Source organism: Myotis yumanensis, unplaced genomic scaffold, assembly GCF_028538775.1.
Source record: "Myotis yumanensis isolate MYYU_CA2020_CCGP unplaced genomic scaffold, mMyoYum1.0.hap1 SCAF_2, whole genome shotgun sequence".
Lineage (NCBI taxonomy): Eukaryota > Metazoa > Chordata > Mammalia > Chiroptera > Vespertilionidae > Myotis > Myotis yumanensis.
The window spans coordinates 115653825-115671957 of NW_027223753.1; the positions used below are offsets into that span (position 1 = coordinate 115653825).

At 42.6% G+C, this 18133-nt stretch overlaps 1 protein-coding gene across 6 annotated transcripts in view; it reads right to left on the reverse strand.

Moving 5' to 3' along the window:
- Positions 1 to 18133, reverse strand: part of USP25 (ubiquitin specific peptidase 25) — a 187006-nt gene that overhangs the window by 146912 nt on the left and 21961 nt on the right. For 4 of the 6 annotated variants that reach the window (XM_070405988.1, XM_070405986.1, XM_070405989.1 and 1 more), the window contains exons 2-3: positions 9314 to 9391; positions 5629 to 5773 (exon numbers count right to left, since the gene is read on the reverse strand). In XM_070405988.1, coding sequence (XP_070262089.1) covers positions 5629 to 5773; positions 9314 to 9391 — 223 coding nt within the window. Of the gene's footprint in view, positions 1 to 5628; positions 5774 to 9313; positions 9392 to 18133 lie in introns of those variants that run through there. The other 2 variants (XM_070405987.1, XM_070405991.1) reach the window with 2 other exon arrangements.

Genomic DNA, 18133 nt, shown 5'->3' on the forward strand with positions numbered 1-18133 from the left:
GGCCTCCCAGCACTGGGATCAGCGAAGGCAGGAAGCCTCCCGGCTTGGGATCAGCAGAGCCTCCCAGCACCGGGATCAACGGAGCAGCGAGGCCTCCCAGCACCGGGATCAGTGGAGCCGTGAGGCCTCCTGGCACCGGGATCATCGGAGCCGGGGGGCCTCCTAGCACCAGGATCAGCGAGGCTTCCTAGCACTGGGATTAGCGGAGCAGCGAGGCCTCACTGCCCCTGTGTCAAGCGGAGCCGCGAGGCCTCCCAGCACTGGGATCAGCGGAGTCGTGAGGCCTCCTGGCCTCTGTAGCAGCGTGACAGGGGGCAGCCCCCAAATCCCCTGATCGCCCTGTGACTCTGTGTGTGACTGGGGGTGGGGCCACAATCTCCCTACCCGCCCTGCTCTGTTCGTGACAGGGGAAGGTGCCCCAACCCCCTGATCGGCCCTGCTCTGTGCCTGATAGGGGGTAGCTCCCGAACCCCCTGATTGGCCCTGCTCTGTGTGTGACAGGGTGCGGTACCTCAACCCCCCCCCCCCCATGGGCCCTGCTCTGTGTGTGACGGGGTGGCGCCGCAACCCCCTAATCCGCCCTAACCTGAGCTTGACTGAGGGTGGCATCGCAACCTCCCGATCCGCCCTGCTCTGTGCATGACAGGGGGGAGCTCCCCAACCCCCTGATCTGCCCTGCTCTGTGTGTGACAGGGTACGGAGCCCCAACCCCCCTGATGGGCCCTGCTCTGTGCGTGACAGGGGGCAGCATCCCAACCCCCTGATCAGCCGGCTCTGTGACATGGGTGGCGCCACAACCCCTGATCCGCCCTGCTCTGAGCCCGACCAGGGCCTGCGGGGCAGGCACCTAGGGATTGGGCCTGCCCTCTGCCACCTGGGAGCAGGCCTAAGCCAGCAGGTCATTATCTCCCGAGGAGTCCCAGACTGTGAGAGGGCACAAGTGGGGCTGAGGGATACCCCCCCACCGCCAGTGCAGAAATTTTTGTGCACAGGGCCTCTAGTAATCCTAATAATAGACAAACATGGTAATTAACCTTACCTTCGCTACGCCTCCCATTGGCTAATCACCGCGATTTGAAAATTAACCGCCAACAAAGATGGCGGCTAATTTGCATACTGCAGGCAGAGCGGGACACTGGGAGCCGCCATCCAGGCCCCCGTGTGCGACCCCAGGAGCCGCTGGAAAGCCAGGCCGCGGGCAAGGGGACCCCGCGGGACCCAGGAGCCGCCTTGCCTGCAGCCATGATCATAATCATGATCATGATCTTGATCGGAAAGCCGGGCCACAGGCAAGGCGACCCCCCGGGACCCAGGAGCTGCCTTGCCTACGTCCCATGATTGTGATCTGAAAGCCGGGCTGCAGGCAAGGCGACCCCCCAGGACCCAGGAGCCGCCTTGCCTGCAGCCCGTGATTGTGATCGTGATCAGAAAGCCGGGCCGCAGGCAAGGCGGGCCCCTGGAACCCAGGAGCCCGTTGGCAAGGTCTGCAGGCGAAGCAGCGATCAAGCTATGAGGGGCAGGGTGGGGGGTGGAAGGAGCTACAGGAGCAGCTCTGGCTGGAGACTGAAGACTCCCGCCGGAGCGAGGAGCAAAGACTGAAGGCTCCAGCCGCAGCGAAGACTGTGTCCAGAGCGAAGATGGAAGGCGGTGGCCAGAGTGAAGGTCTGGGTCCTGGGTGCCAGAGGAAAACTGGTGCCGGCAGCCAGGGGAAAGAAGGCCTATTGCACGAGTCTTCATGCAACGGGACTCTAGTCTATATAATAAAAGCCTAAGCAACCCTTATGGCAGAACAACCAGAACGACCGGTCGTTATGATGTCCACTCACCACCAGGGGGTGGACGCCCACATGGGGAGCGCCATTCAGCCAGAAGCCGGACTCACTGCTGACGAGTGCAGCGGCAGTGGCGGGAGCCTCTCCCGCCTCGGTGGCAGCACTAAGGAGCAGCAAGCAGGCAGGCGTTAAGGAGAGAGGGGTCCCGGACTGTGAGAGAGCGCAGGCCGGGCTGAGGGGCCCCTCCCCATCCCAGTGCACAAATTTTGTGCACTGGGCCTCTAGTTATTAATAATGAACTACACTGTTCACTAATGACTGATAACTATAATCATGTTGCATTCATTTCCCTTACACGCCTTACGTGCAAGGCACACCATTTCTCTCCATTAGTACTAGCAGCAAATATTTTAGCAGCTGATTGCCATGTTAATAGTCTTGGACTGACTTGTTCGGTGTGCACAACAGGAAATATTTCACTTTTAGATAACAAGAAAAATAGGTTTATTTGCGTTACGCTTATTTATTTGTGCAGTTACTCAGTGTCTGGTAAGTTAATGTTCAAGAAAAAATATTAATTTTTATGAAAATGTTCTTCTATTTTATGTTAACGATTACTCATTTATTTCATCCCTTTGTATTCAGCATGTCTCTATCAAAATAAACCTATGTTTCTATGAAAATTGAAGCTTTTGTTTTTTTGCGGCTCACATCAACTTAAACCTTGTTTATCTGGCCTGTTTTAGCCTTTGAGTTTGACATGCTTGATCTAGAGCAGTGGTTCTCAACCTGTGGGTCGCAACCCCTTTGGGGGTCGAACGACCCTTTCACAGGGGTCGCCTAAGACCATCGGAAAACACATATATAATTAATTACATATTGTTTACAGTAGCAAAATTACAGTTATGAAGTAGCAACGAAAATAATTTTATGGTTGGGGGTCACCACAACATGAGGAACTGTATTAAAGGGTCGCAGCATTAGGAAGGTTGAGAACCACTGATCTAGAGCAATCCCTGGAAAACTTCCTAACACTTTGATCACTTCAACACTACACATTCTTTAAGCACTTAACGCAGATTTTTCAATAGAGGCCAGTGTTCGAATACATTTTCATTTGTAATTATCTTTCCTACCCACATGTTTTACCACTCTATCCCAGTTAAAATACACAAAAGATTTTGATTCTTTCAGCAATAACAGCACAATAATTTAAAGAATCTGTTGAATGCACGACATCTCCGTACTTTCTCAGTTTTAAACCATGTAAAATTATTACAGCACTACAGAATTTAAATATTGAATCAAGACTATTTCCTAAAGGCAGATGTACTTCTTCAAACTTCATAAAATATGGCACAAGTTTATTAAATGAAAAGAATTACTGTTACCTTCTCAGCTACTTTCCTCAGTTTAATACTATTAATAATACAATCACCACATCTATCTCAGAAAGTTTCTTCTCACTAATCTCAAACCAACTTTATGAACATGCTATCCACATTATTGAATGATTAAATATGAATTAACATCTGGGTAGAAGGACAGCACATTTTATCAATAAAGAAACCACAACAGCAAGCAATTTGCTCAATACAACTGTCAAATCAGTTGAGATGAAACCAGAAAGTCCATTTCTCTACCATTTCTTTCAAGTGAAATATAAAATTATTTAGTGTATACTTTTCAAGAGCCACACACACAAATTTTCATTATGAGAAAATGGGACATGTCTTATAAAATCAGGTTGTGCCCAGCTCATGTGGCTCAGTGGTTGAGCATCGATCGACCCATGAACCAAGAGGACACCAGTTCTATTCCCGGTCAGGGCACATGCCCAAGTTGGGGCTCAATCCCCAGTAAGGGGCATGCAGGAGGCAGCTCAGTGATGTTTCTCTCTCATTGATGTTTCTATCTCTCTAACCCTCTCCCTTCCTCTCTCTCTAAAATAAATAAAAACATTAAAATTAAATGAATAAAAATAAAATCAGGTGGCCCTTTCCCTCAGAGCTCCTGTTCAAATCTCTTTTTATCCACATTTTCACTATTCCTTTGTCAAAAATCTTGATATTTCCTAAATAAAAAATTTTAAAAAAGAATATTTCCTGACTTTCTCACAGCAAATAAGACATTTTCTTTTGTTTATAACAGTCTTATAATCTTATCTCCCCTGAATACCTATATATGATATCTCAGGTCACAAAGTCTACCATCTATAAGAATTCTCAGCTCCCATTCTAAAATCTTTTCATCCATTCAACTAGAACCCTGAACCATGTTTAGTCAATTCCCTGTTTCCTTCACTTTAAGCAACTGCCTTCAATGAAAATAATTCTATTTTTCTCTTTTCTACCTAATTTTGTTTTCCCCCCAAGTCTCAGAACCATAAATGTTGTTATTCTCATATACTCATTCCTCCTTTATTTATAGACTTCTCCTTTTTCACCTTTCTTAATCACCTCTTTTTTTCTCTTTTTCTTGCAACAAGCTTGTTCCCTTTCATTGGTTTTGAAACAGCTTTTTATATATTTAAAAATAATTCAACGAACACTTTTGAGACACTATGACATACTAGTATGATGCCGGGAACATCAGTGGTTTCTTGCCCTGTTAAGCTTCCAGTTTGGTAAGCAAGAAAGGCACAAACAATTTGAAAATAACAAAGTAGTACTCTTTAAGACAAAAGTATGCTCTAGCTGCTAGAGAAGCACTTATTGCCAGAACCAGCAGCTCCTGAGTTAAGTCTTACACCAGAAGGAATGAAGCTAGAGGTAAAGGCTAGATGGGACTCCAGACAGAAGGAACAGCAAGTGTAAAGACGAAGAGATTAAATAGCTATTCTGTATTATGACAGTACAAAGTGAGAGGAGGACAATAGGAGAACAGGAAGTTAGAGATACAGACAGAAGCCAAAACACAGTGTATTTTGAACTTGGACATAAGCAAAGTCTGTCTTATGAGTATAAAACTTCTCCCACACCTATTATCTGTGTGATATAGGAGTATTCCAGCTTTGGCTAACCCAAGATCACTTGTGAAGCAAAAATATAAAGATCACCTTGAAAGTTTGAAATGAAAATATTTTATTAACAAGAATTAAGCAGCATTTAATGCCAATCAATAGCTATAAACATCTATGTGGATGGGTTCTTCCTGATTGCTGTCTAACTTAAAGAAAGTCTATAAACAAAATCAGAAATTCTCTTCAAATACAAGTTAATAATCAAACTGCTCAGGTCCAGAATGCATAAAAATAAATACCTACATTTTATAGGGGGTAAATGTTCATATTTTTTAAAATTCATTGTTATATAAACATATTGATACTCTGAAGAAAACTTAGTATCCCATGCAAAATTTTCTATGTATATGTGTATCTGTGTTAGTGTGTGCATATGTGTGTTTATTTATTTTATTACATGGTAATAAATCTTCTCCCAAAAGCTTTATTTGGGGGAAGGGCAGGGGTTGAGGTAAAGGAAAGTCTATTAAATGGTAAACCTATCAGTAATCAAAAATAACATTTTATCTTCAAAAATAATATTGAGGCCACTACAACACTTAAATTCCATAAAAGAAATGACTGTTCCCACTTAAAATTCTAGAAAAACTTGTTTCTTTAATGAGTAACACCTGTAGCTACTCCCTATTTCAAACAATAATTACTATGTGAAATGCTCAATAAAAAGATAAATAACTTAAATACAATCTTTAACTCCTAAACTGGAAAAAAATATATAATGCTGATGAAGTAGCTCTTTTATTTTCCTTCACCTCTGCTTAAACAAATGAATATATTCCCACAGTAATTTTTCATTACATCGTATTAAATATTAAGAAGGAGAAGTAAACTCACTTGCATCTGCCTGGCTCCCCACACTGATGTACCGGTCGTTGCTGGGAAGCGCGGTTTGGTAGTAAGCTGTCTCTTCCTGCTGAGGGGGCTTGGCATTCTTTGCAGTCAGGAAAGCCACTGCTAATTCCAAGTTTCCATTACTGTCCTTCAAATATCAAGAACAAAATATCAAATATTTTGAACTATTTCTATACAGCCTCATGATTTATGTAATTTTCTTCATAACAACTAATACTTAATAGCAAAAATTGTTTTCAGATTTGAAATTATTGTTGATTCTAATTTTGTACCCTAAATTCATTGTAAATAAAGTATACTATATCAATAGTAATTCCTGTTTCTATTAATTAAAACTACTAATACAATTTAAAAATCAATTATATAACTAATTCCTTATTTTCCATTACTTTCATATCTGCTTAACAAAAATCAATTGCAAACTTATACTTCTAAACCAATGAACAAACTAAAAAATGTTTTCTGGAGCTTGCTATATAAAAGTGTAAAAAATGAGTATTTATAACAGTACTTCTGTAAACAAGGACAATAAAAGATGTTCCCTTTAATATGGATGCTGAATCCATGCCTACAGGCAAACTTAAGCAAATGTCAAAGGCTTGTAGAAAGAAAATAGTAAAATGTTCTGCAGCTTGATAGTATGAAGAGACACTCAGAACTCCTAGACCAGTGGTTCTCAACCTTCCTAATGCCGCGACCCTTTAATACAGTTCCTCATGTTGTGGTGACCCCCAACCATAAAATTATTTTCGTTGCTACTTCATAACTGTAATTTTGCTACTGTTATGAATCGTAATGTAAATATCTGATATGCAGGATGTATTGTCATTGTTACAAATTGAACATAATTAAAGCATAGTGATTAATCACAAAAACAATATGTAATTATATATGTGTTTTCCGATGGTCTTAGGCAACCCCTGTGAAAGGGTCGTTCGACCCCCAAAGGGATCGCGACCCACAGGTTGAGAACCGCTGTCCTAGACAGAATGCTCAATGATAAGATGATAATCCCACCCAACCTATACATACTAATAAAGTTTATGTAATTCTCAAAAAAAGCATACCTAGACACAACTTTTTTCTACAGTTAATTTAGAAAAAAAGTAGATGCTAGGAAACTGAGAATTTCTAAAAAAACAAAAGAATGACTTGCTCAGTTTTATCTCTATATTCTCTGTGCACTTAATACATGTAATAGTAGTTCTATGGCAGCTAATTCAAACAACATTAAGAAATCCAAATGTTAATAGTGAAGTTATCTTTGTAACAGAAAACCAGAGGACACAAGCTGTGCAGGCCTTAGGAACTTTCCCCCACACACAAAGTGTAATAGAAAGCCAGTGGAGTGATTTGGACAGAAATGGCATGGTATGGCTTACATTTAAAGGACCGCTCTACTGTTTGTTGAGAATAGATTATAGGACAGAAAGGGCAGCAGCAAAGCCCAACATCATTTGCTATCATATTAAATATGGGGGGGAGATGACAGAAAGAAAAAGATCAGGATGATTCTAAGACCTGAGGCTTGAGCTATGGAAGAATGAAGTCCCCAACGCACTCACTCCAATTCTAGTAGCTAGTGAGGAGAGAAAAGGTCACGGTGCAATTTGAAAAGCACCACTGCTTTAAACTCTGTCACAATTATTATAAGACTCTTAAATGAATGATTCATCCAAAATATGGCTGTAACATATTTTATAGTTCAATAAGTAAACCAGTTGTAAAATAATTTGCAATAATAATGGCTAATATTTATTGAGCACTTACTATGTGCCAAGAAGTGTGCTAAGTGCATTTCATACACTATCTTATGCCATAACAAACTGCAACTAGGATTTACACAACCTAAAGGTTACTAACTTTGGAGGGCTAAAGATAGATATTCAAAATAAAATAAAAGTCCTGAAATCAATCAATAATATTGTGGCTCCCAACAGTAAACTACCTGTCAGTCTATGACTGCGAGAGTCAAGATATTATTAAACATCTTACAAATTTATATTGGGCAACAGTTAAGGTTCAAGCACAATGTCTCCCCCAACCCCCAGGCCAGCTACTGGTACCAGAATCAAAAGTTTAAAACAAAAACAAAAACAAATAAAGTCACACAGCTTACCTCAAAGAAAATGTGGACAAGAATTTAATTAATTCTTTATTATTATTTAATTAAACATATCCTACATATTTCCCAAGTTAAAAAAGAAAATTTCCTAGATTTGCCCTGACAATATAATGGTGTATACTCCCACTCAGTGGTACAGAATGGGAAAGACACTCTGAAAATACACATGGGGTGATTTGGTCAGGTCATCAGAATAAAGAAAAAACTGGCAGTCATCCAGATGTCATAATTATAAAAACAGAGTACAACACTTTTGCTTACTGTCCAAATATATAAATTGGCTTCATAACCCATGCATTGAGGCTCTAAACAGTACTGTCTCATCATTTTTCTAATGGGGAAAAAGCTGAAGCAAAGCTTCTAGTAAAAGCAGAAGTTCAGTGTGGCCCTCCGGAACCAGGCTTCTTGGTTTCTATTCTAAGCTCCTCCACATACTAGCTGTGTGGTCTTAAGCAAGTCACGTTAACCTCTGTCTCCTAATCTTTTAAAAGGAGGTGAAAATAATACCTACCTCATAGAGCTATTAGGAGGATGTTATCCACATGAAGTATTGAGAATAGCAGCTAGTACTGTAAGTGCCTAACAAGTGCTATGATCACTATCATTATGATGATTATGATTACACTCATCTAAATGACAAATTATTGCTAGAAACAAATGAATTTGGGGCTCAGAATAAAAAATTACATAATTTTGCCTCATGGAGCAAGTTCCAAAGGATTGAAGTTGTATGAAGGCCTAGAGTGGCACAAACACTGTAAATTTAAATTCTTAAACATCTTTCCTTCACTTGATCTTTTTTTTTTTAATATGTTTTTATTGATTTTAGAGAGAGCAACATCATTTGGCTGCCTCCTGCTAGCCCCATACTGGGTATCGAGCCCACAACCCAGACATGTGCCCTGACATGGAATCAAACCAGTCACCTCCTGGTTCATGGGTTGATGCTCAACCACTGAGGCACTCAGGCCAGGCCACTTCATCTTTTCAATGCACGTATCCATGTGATCTGACTCATCTAGTGCCTTCATAAGATACAACCAAAATGATGCACTTTATTTGCTGCATATACTAAACAGGTTTGATGTTGAATATTCGTAAGGTACAATCAGTTGAATGTTAGCTAAATTATATTTCTCCTTGGAAGGAAATAAAAAAAGTAAGCTTTTGATCCTCTATTAATTTTCTACTCCTCTCTCCTCCTCTTCTTCTAACCCAACCCACTCTCCACCCCATTTAAACTCTAACACGTGGCTCTTCAGTAATCAGCCATCTGCATCTGGATTCATCACACCCCTCCATTTTGCCATGAAAGTGTTTCTTACGTAGAGTTATCTGTCACTCCACAATATCTTGGAACATTAGGCTGCTGAAGCTAACATGCTCAAAACTATAGTATGTTAAATCTCTTATTTTATAGAAGTTCTTTCTTATATTTCTACTACTACCACATGGTATAACAAAAAAACTCAACTTTCAAACATGGCAGACAGTAAGACTAAAGGGGTTAACATGAACTATGTCATAAAACAGAGGTCATACCTTCAAGGCTTGCTGTAGTATCTGGGTGTCATTAATCCCAGTGATTTCTCTCAGCTGATTCAAAAACGTCTGCTGATGCTAAAGGAGGGGGAAAACCAAAATTATTACACTCTGAAATATGAAAATATGAATGACTTTGCGGGGGGGGGGGGGGTGATGGAAAATGCAAATTAAACTAGAATAAAAAAGAACCTGAGACTGAACAAATTTCACTCTTTTAGGAAGAATGAACCATGCTATGTGGAGAACCTTACTCCATTCTCATAATTCCACCAAAAGGGAATTTTTACATTACTCCCCAAGAATAAGAGCTCCTGAATTAAGTTTCTAGCTAGTCTTCACCACCTCATTCATGTCTCCCAAAATGAAAAGGAGTGATCTGCATGATGGATAAACCCAGGAAAACTAAGGAAAGTGTATCCATTGGGCTACTTCAAGGAGGTGATGGCCCTACTGACTGAAATCAGGCAGTTCTAGGAATTTCTCCCTGCCTCTTGGGTCAGCCAACATCCAGGCACCTGGAATGTCTGAAAAAAACATGCTCTGGCATGCCATGTACTATGTAGGTATACTACATCATGGGAATCCTAAGAGCTATTTGAGGAAAAAGAGAATCATCTCATTCTCCAATCTGTCATAAAAGATCCTAAATAGAATTCATCTTTTGCTCCCATTTGCTTCAGACCTGTTCATTGGTCTATACAGTAATTATACTCCACTAGTGGCCTGGTGCACGAAATTCGTGCGGGGGGGGGGGGGGGGGGGGGGTTTCGTCCCTCAGCCCTGCCTGCACCCTCTCCAATCTGGGACCCCTTGGGGGATGTCCGACTGCCGGTTTAGGCCCAATCCCACAGGGATCGGAGCAAAACCAGCAGTCGGACATCCCTCTCACAATGTGGGACCACTGGCTCCTAACCGCTCACCTGCCTGCCTGCCTGATTGCCCCTAACCACTCTGCCTACTGGCCTGATTGCCATCAACTGCCCCACCTTCCAGCCAGATCAAACCCCAACAGCCCCCCTGCCGCCATGCTCACCCCCAACAGCCCCCGTCAGCCTGCTCGCCCAACTGCCCCCTGCCTGCTCACCCCCAACTGCCCCCCCCCCCGCCAGCCTGCTCACCCCCAACTGCCGCCCCCTGCCGGCCTGCTCACCCCCAACTGCCCCCTCTTGCTGGCCTGATCGCCCCGAACTGCCCCAAACTGTCGGCCTGCTCGCCCCCAACTTCCCCCCCTGCTGGCCTGCTTGCTTCCAACTGCCCTCCCCTGCCAGCCTTATCGCCCCTAACCGCCTCTGCCTCGGCCCCGGCACCATCGCTTTGTCTGGAAGGTCTCCCTTTTATTAGTATAGATTGGAGAGAAAAGGAGGGAGATGGATAGGATCCCACTATCAAATCCTTCCCTGAACTACCCTAATTAAGAGCTATGTTCCTCCCTACATTTCTTAAAAGATGTTTCTTAAAAGAAGTTTCCAAGACAGCATCATGAATAAAAGGATCTGATAAAATCTTTCTTGAAAATGTTTTACATTCATCTCAGTAATAATTCAGTTAAGAATCATCAATGCATGCTAAAACTATGGGTGAAAGTTTAATGAGAAACAGGACAGTAGCATAGTTTTAAGCTCTCTTCCTAGGAACTCTAAAGTGATAAAGTAACTATAAAGAAGAAACCTAACAGAAATCACCTGAATCAAGTGATCAAAGTTAATATTACCCCTAGTAGGGTAAAATGACATTGTGTGCCTCCTGATATATAATATGATACACCAAGAAGACAATATCACCTGTGCTATTCCTGCCACAAAATAAACAAATTGAATCTAATCTTGAGGAAACATCAGACAAATGCAAACTGAGAAACATTTATCTTCACACTGTCTACATCAGAAAGACAAAGGATGCAGTTCCAGATTAGAGGAGGACTGAAAAGGCATGACCACCAAACATAAAGCGAGACCAGATTGTTTCTCATACTAAATTCTACAGCATATTATTGGGACAACCGGAGAAATAGGAATATGGACTGCTTAGTAACAATATTGTATTAACCCTTTGCACTCCGCTGTCCCCTCTCAGGGGACATCGGAATTCTAGCATATCACTCGGATGTCCCCTCTCAGGGGACATTGCAGTTTATTAGTGATTACGGGGAATTGAGTTATTTCAACGCAACTTTTTGAGACATGCATGTTTCCCTGAAGTTTTATCTTGAAATGGCACAAGAAATTAAATCAAAATACCGTAAAATTACTTAGACATATACAAGAAATGTCAGCGGGTTTTGTGTCGGATTAAACAATAAACTACATATTCCCGATGTGGGACAAAGAAAACGGGACTGCATTGTGTGTTCTAACAGGAAAACACCTGGTGGCAGGCGTCAAACCACTTATTACTGTCAAACATGCACTAATCAGCCTGCAATGCATATTGGGGAGTGTTACAAAACTTATCATACTGTACAAAATTATAAACAATAAAATATTGGTTTTTTTGCAAATATACATTCCTCGATGTCACCCAATTCATATAAGTCCAATATCATTATAATACGTTACTTGGTTCCAAAATTATACTAAATAATACGAGGGTCTGTATATGCACGTTTCCGCCGCAAAGTAGCGTCGAGTAGCTGGTAGCCAATGTCCAGAATGGTTCGGAGTGCAAAGGGTTAATATTAAATTCCTGAATTTGATAACTGCATCAAAATATATTTTTTCTTAGGAAACGGATCCTGAAATGTTTAAGTGGTAAAGGAGCCTGCAACTTACTCTCAAATGGTTCAAAAATAAGTGATGAAAGTTCTTCATACTCATCTTGCAAATTTATATTTAAAATTACTTCAAAGTAAGTTTTATAATACTCTGCATGTAGATTGGTTGACATCAGTATTGGAAAATACGCATTTCAAAACATGCTTGATAATTTAAATATGCATAATGTACTTGTTTATACATTCAGATGAAGAGTCCTAAAAAATGTCTAAATTAAATGAAAAAAATAAAAGCAATTTTAAAGTTAAGTTTCCGATAACTTAGTCTAAATATGTTTTATGGAAACCACAAGTATTAAGTTCAGAATTATATTTGGCTACATGTAACAGAGTCCCATCTAAATAACTGCTCCAACACACTGAAATGTCTCTTTTTCCTAATCTAGGTAGACTGGAGAGCAGTCCAGATCTGAAAAGTGTATCTCATGGGATGTCAAAGATCTAAGCTCCTCCTGTCTTCCCACTAAACATTCTTATATGTGACAGTCATCAAATGTCGGTTACTCCACATCTCCTCTTCCAGCATTCTGTCCAAGTGTTAGGTAATATGAAGAAAAGAGCAAAGGACAAAAGGTGTCTGTGAAATGATTCTGCCTTCTTTAACAAACCCTATTTATTCAAATAACTTCCACTTGAAGTCTCATTTCTCATTAAGCGAAATAGTCACATGGCCAAATCATAGTTGTAAAGGAGGTTGGGGAATATACTCTTCAGCTAGGCAAAATAAGATAAATAGGGTTCTGTTTATAAGGAAAAAGAAAAGAATGTATATTGTATATGCTGTACCAGTATATACAGTATCTGCCAAGCCATCAATTTTCATTGCTATAAAACTCCTAAAGAGCTAAAATAACCAAGAATATCCAACAATACATACACAATAAAGTACATAAACAAGGTTATATCAAATGCCATGAAGAATCAAAATTGTTGAAGAATCGAAATGCCAGATTAATAAAGCTAAAATATGAGAAAAATAAATTCTCCTTAAACCTATCAACTTTTCCACTTTCATTTTAAAAATTACCCCTAATAGCAATTCCACAGCCCAACATTACAATTAAAAAATGTATAACAATATTACAGAAATTCTCCTTATCTAACTCAATGTTTTATTTTAGTAAGCATAAAATACTTAAAAGATTTTATAGCCTTGCTTGTAATCTCACCATCACCAGCACTCCAAACTCCATTCTTTACTCCAAATATTACTTTCCTCAACTGCAAATTAATCAATCATGGATCAGGGAAAGACTATTGAATAAGCACCCCCAAAATTAGTCACCTGTACAAAGTTGCTGGCTATTACATATTACGCTGGAAAAACAGAAACAGTGCAAATGTCCACTAAGGAAGAAAGTCTAAACTTCAATGTGCATAAGAAAGACCTGATAAGTTTGTTAATAATGAAGATTCCCAGGCCCTATCCCCCAGAGACTGTGATTTTGATATAGATGGACCTAGAAGTACAGTCTGAGTTAAGCAAACAACTGTATATTGCAAAATCACATCAAGCTAAAGTGATGAAATTCAAAATAGTATATATACACATTGATGACTTCAAGGTAAAGCATAAACACAAATATAAAGCCCAGAAAATATTACAATGCCAACCTAAACTTCCAAGACTTCTCCCATCTCTATATCCACCACACCCTCTGCCATTTTCCACTTCCATACACTAGAGACAGGCTGTATTTTCTTGCTTGGGCTTGCCATGTGGCATGCTTTGACCAATGACATATTAGCAGACAGCATGAGAGCAAACGTAAAATGTGCTTGCAGGGTTGAGCTTGCCCTTTGAACTTTTGCAACTTCCTCAGAAGAACATGTCCTGAGTAGCCCAGTTACCCCATAAGAATAAGGTACACATGCAGAAGAGCCATCCAACCAATCTGCAAATCTGTGAACATGAAAATAATATTTTGGTATGCCGTTAACTTTTGGAATGGCTGTTGTGGTGACAGTTGACTGACACAAAGTGCAATAATAATACTGAGTATTTTATAAGAAAAGCAACATGTTCAAAATGTTGTTATGGTTTGTTATTTTGTTCATCTTTCACAAAAAAAAAGCCAGGTAAATATCCTAAAAAAAAAAACAGTCCAGCTCTAGCATGGTTGTTGATCTCATGAATTTTGACTGAAAATGAAACAATGAAGAGAAAAACACTGGGTAGAGAAGAAGGCTAAGTGGGAAAGAGAAAAGGTGAAAGAATTTTCTTAGCTAAGTTAGCAAGATCTGGGAAACAGATGAAAAGAGGTGAGCTATGAGAAGAATTCTAAATTTATGGTATAGAAGCCACCTCATTTGTAAAGTTTTCCCTGTTGTTACTGGCATCTTCCATCTGTGCTTCTGTCTTTGAAAACCTGCACCTTAATTCCCTGCAATTATATGTTTTTGTTGCTGCTATTTCTGTTTTGATAAAGAACCTGGTATTTCTTTCAAGGTTTGCACCTTTTTTATTTTCCAAACTTCTGGTCTCCAATACACCTGATCCTCAACTAAAAATGTCCTGCATATATTTTCTCCTCCCTGACTAGCAATTTGGATCCAAGGTAGATCCAACCACTTCTACTTCTAGAGCTCCCTTTCTGAGCTCCGAGGTCTTCCTTGTATGAATTTATTATCTACTCTAAGGTGGATGCAACCTATTCACACTGCTAGACCAAGAAGGGCAAGACACAATGTTCAAAGAGAGTTGGTGGCTTACATAAAAATCAGTAAGCAAAGAAGCCAAGATTACATACAGGCCTTCAGATTCCCTCCTTAACGTTATTTTTACTGCTTGATTACATCCTTAAGTGCCTACTATGTGCAAAATATAGTACTCTGTACTACCAGGTAAAAAGAGGCATTAGTAGTTTTAATATGAATTAAGGATAAGAGGGTTTCACAGAAATTCTATCCCTTCCCAGTTAACCCTATCTAATATTGGGTCTGTTTCAGATTTGTTTCAGTAAAGACTACAACATATTAAACACTGGTATAACATTTTAGGATGCAAAAAAAAGATCACTGGCTTAGGCCAAGGAAAAAAAAAAAAGAACAAGCACTTATTATGCTCTTTCTGTATACCAGACATTGTTTTAAGTGCTTCCAATATATAATCTCATTTAACACATGTGCATATGCACACATACACACCCCTAGGAAGTTACTCTCATTTTATAGCTAACAGAGCCTTCAAGAGATTAATAAGTACAGAGTCAGGAATAAGATTTTTTCAAATTCCACAGCCCACGTTCTTTCCATATTTGCTCTTCTCTGTATCTGATTTTGGAGACTAAAGATTCAGTAAAAAGAAACCTCAGCCCCAAATTCCACTACTCTGTTAATGTAAAATCTATAATAATAAAAGCGTAATATGCAAATCAACTGAACAGCAGAACGACTGTCCAGACAACCTTCTGGACAACCATGCTATGACACGCACTGGCGCCAGGCCAGCAAAGGCAGGTGCGATGTGATTGGTCGGGGGTGCCCACCATTGCCCCACAATCACACTGCAGAGGGAGGCCCAGGTCACCCTCTGCAGGGCGATCAATGGGGGGGTGGGGGAGGGCTCCATGATCGACCGCCCCAAAAAGGGAGGCCCAGGCCACCGGCCAGCAGGGCGATCGATGGGGAGGCTCCGCGATCGCCCCTAGAGGGAGGCCCAGACCACCACCAGTGAGCGCCGGCATAGGAAGGCCCAGGCCAGCCTAGCAATCACACCCCACGCCTGTCGCCCACAGAGGGAGGTGACTGGTGGCAGGGGAGGAGGGAGCAGCACCGTACAGATGGCAAGTAGTGGAAGTGGCGGGGGCAGGGTCAGCTGCCAGCAGCCAGCAGCCAGCAGCGGGGGGAGCCCTGATAGGCCCTGATCGCCAGCCAGGCCTAGGGACCCTACCCGAGGGGAACCGGACTGCAAGAGGGCGCAGGCTGGGCTGAGGGACACGCTCCCCCCTCCCCCCGCCCCCAAGAATTTCGTGCACTGGGCCTTTAGTGTTTAGATAATGGTATAAAAAAATGATGCACCACTGACTAATAGGCAGGAAAACTTTCTGAGTTAGGGGCAAATGACTCATAAATCAGTCACTGGTTCCTCTAGTTGAATTTCCAAATATAAATAAAACTTGGTTTAGTGCAGAGGAAAAGATAGTCAAAGGTTTCCATCTTCAGGAGAGAAAAAGGCAACTCTTACAATGACCTCTAAGAGAGCTTTCAAAATTTCTAATAAAAGATGGGGAGAAGGGGAAACAATTTCAGAAAATATGAAGGCATTCTGAAACTTCAGAATCACATGCATTAAAGCACTGCTGGGCACTAAGTGATAAATATTTCAATATTACCCATCAATGAAAAAATTAATTATACTACTGCCGTTAAGGTATGTAACCACACACACATCTATTTTCGTGAATACCTTCTCATCTACCGGATAACACTAAACTGCCCTAGTTCATATTATCTCTTACAGTAACAAGAAATCCCCGAACTTCACTGACAGATCATTTCAAATACATATGTCCCCCTTGTAGCACTTTGTAAGCCTGAAGCCTATTAGACAACCAGCTATACAAGCAAAGAACAAACAAATAATAAACAAAACGCAAACCACACAAAAACCAAAACTTTTATTTCCCAAATATGCTGTTTTTAAAAATCTGTAATTTAAAGGGGACAACAAAACCTTTCATTTTCCTTCTTATGTAATACTCTGGCCCCTCTGAGTTTTCCTGTAGCACAATCCGTGTGGCTTAAAGGATGCCACAGTTACTTGTAGTGTAAACTTGTCTTCCTCTTCCCTGTCATTCAGGGTCTAAAAAAATAATTCTGCTTTCTAATTCAAAGGTTTTTTGATATATTCAGGTGCCTTCTCTTAAGGTGAGAGGCTCTCCTGGCACCACAGATTATAATGATACTAGAGGCCCGGTGCACAAAAATTTGTGCACTGGGGGGGGGGGGGGGGGGGGGCGTCCCTCAGCCCGGCCTGTGCCCTCTCGCAGTCTGGGACCCCTCAGGAGATAATGACCTGCTGGCTTAGGCCTGCTCCCGGGTGGCAGAGGGCAGGCCCAATCCCTAGGTGCAGACCCTGGTCGGGCTCAGAGCAGGGCTGATTGGGGAGTTGGGGCGCCGCGCCCTGTCATGCACAGAGCAGGGCGGATCGGGAGGTTGCGATGCCACCCTCAGTCACGCTCAGGGTAGGGCCGATTGGGGGGTTGGGGCACCGCCCCATCACACTCAAGGCAGGGTCGATGGGGAGGTTGCGGCGCCACTCCCTGTCACTCACAGAGCAGGGCCAATCAGGGGGTTGGGTGCTGCCCCCTGTCACGCACAGAGCAGGGCCCATCAGGGGGTTGGGGCGCTGCCCCGTCACTCACAGAGCAGGGCCAATCAGGGGGTTGGGGCGCTGCCCCCCCCCCCCCCCCCCCGGCCACGCACAGAGCAGGGCCCATCAGGGGGTTGGGCGCTGCCCCCTGTCACGCACAGAGTAGGGCTGATAGGGGAGTTAGGGCACCGCCCCCTGTCACACACAGAGCAGGGCGGATCAGGGGGTTGGGGTGCCGCCCTCTATCACCCACAGTGCAGGGCCGATCAGGGGGTTGGGGCGCCGCCATTGTCACATTCAGGGCAGGGCCGATGGGGAGGTTATGGCTCTACCCTGTCACACACAGAGCAGGGCCTGTGGGGGGTGGGGGGGTTGGGGCGCCGCACCCTGTCACAGAGGAGGGCCTATCAGGGGGTTGGGACACCGCACCCTGTCACACACAGAGCCGCAGGGCGATCAGGGGGCTTGGGCGCTGCCCCCTGTCACGCTGATCCGGTGCCAGGAGGCCTCATGGCTCCGCTGATCCCAGTGCTGGGAGGCATATTACCCTTTTACTATATAGGATAGAGGCCTGGGGGCCGGCTGGTTTGCCCTGAAGGGTGTCCTGGATCAGGGTGGGGGTCCCCACTGGGGTGCCTGGCCAGTCTGGGTGAGGGGATGATGGCTGTTTGCAGCTGGTCACACACCCTTCAGGGTGGGGGTCCCCACTGGGGTGCCTGGCCAGTCTGGGTGA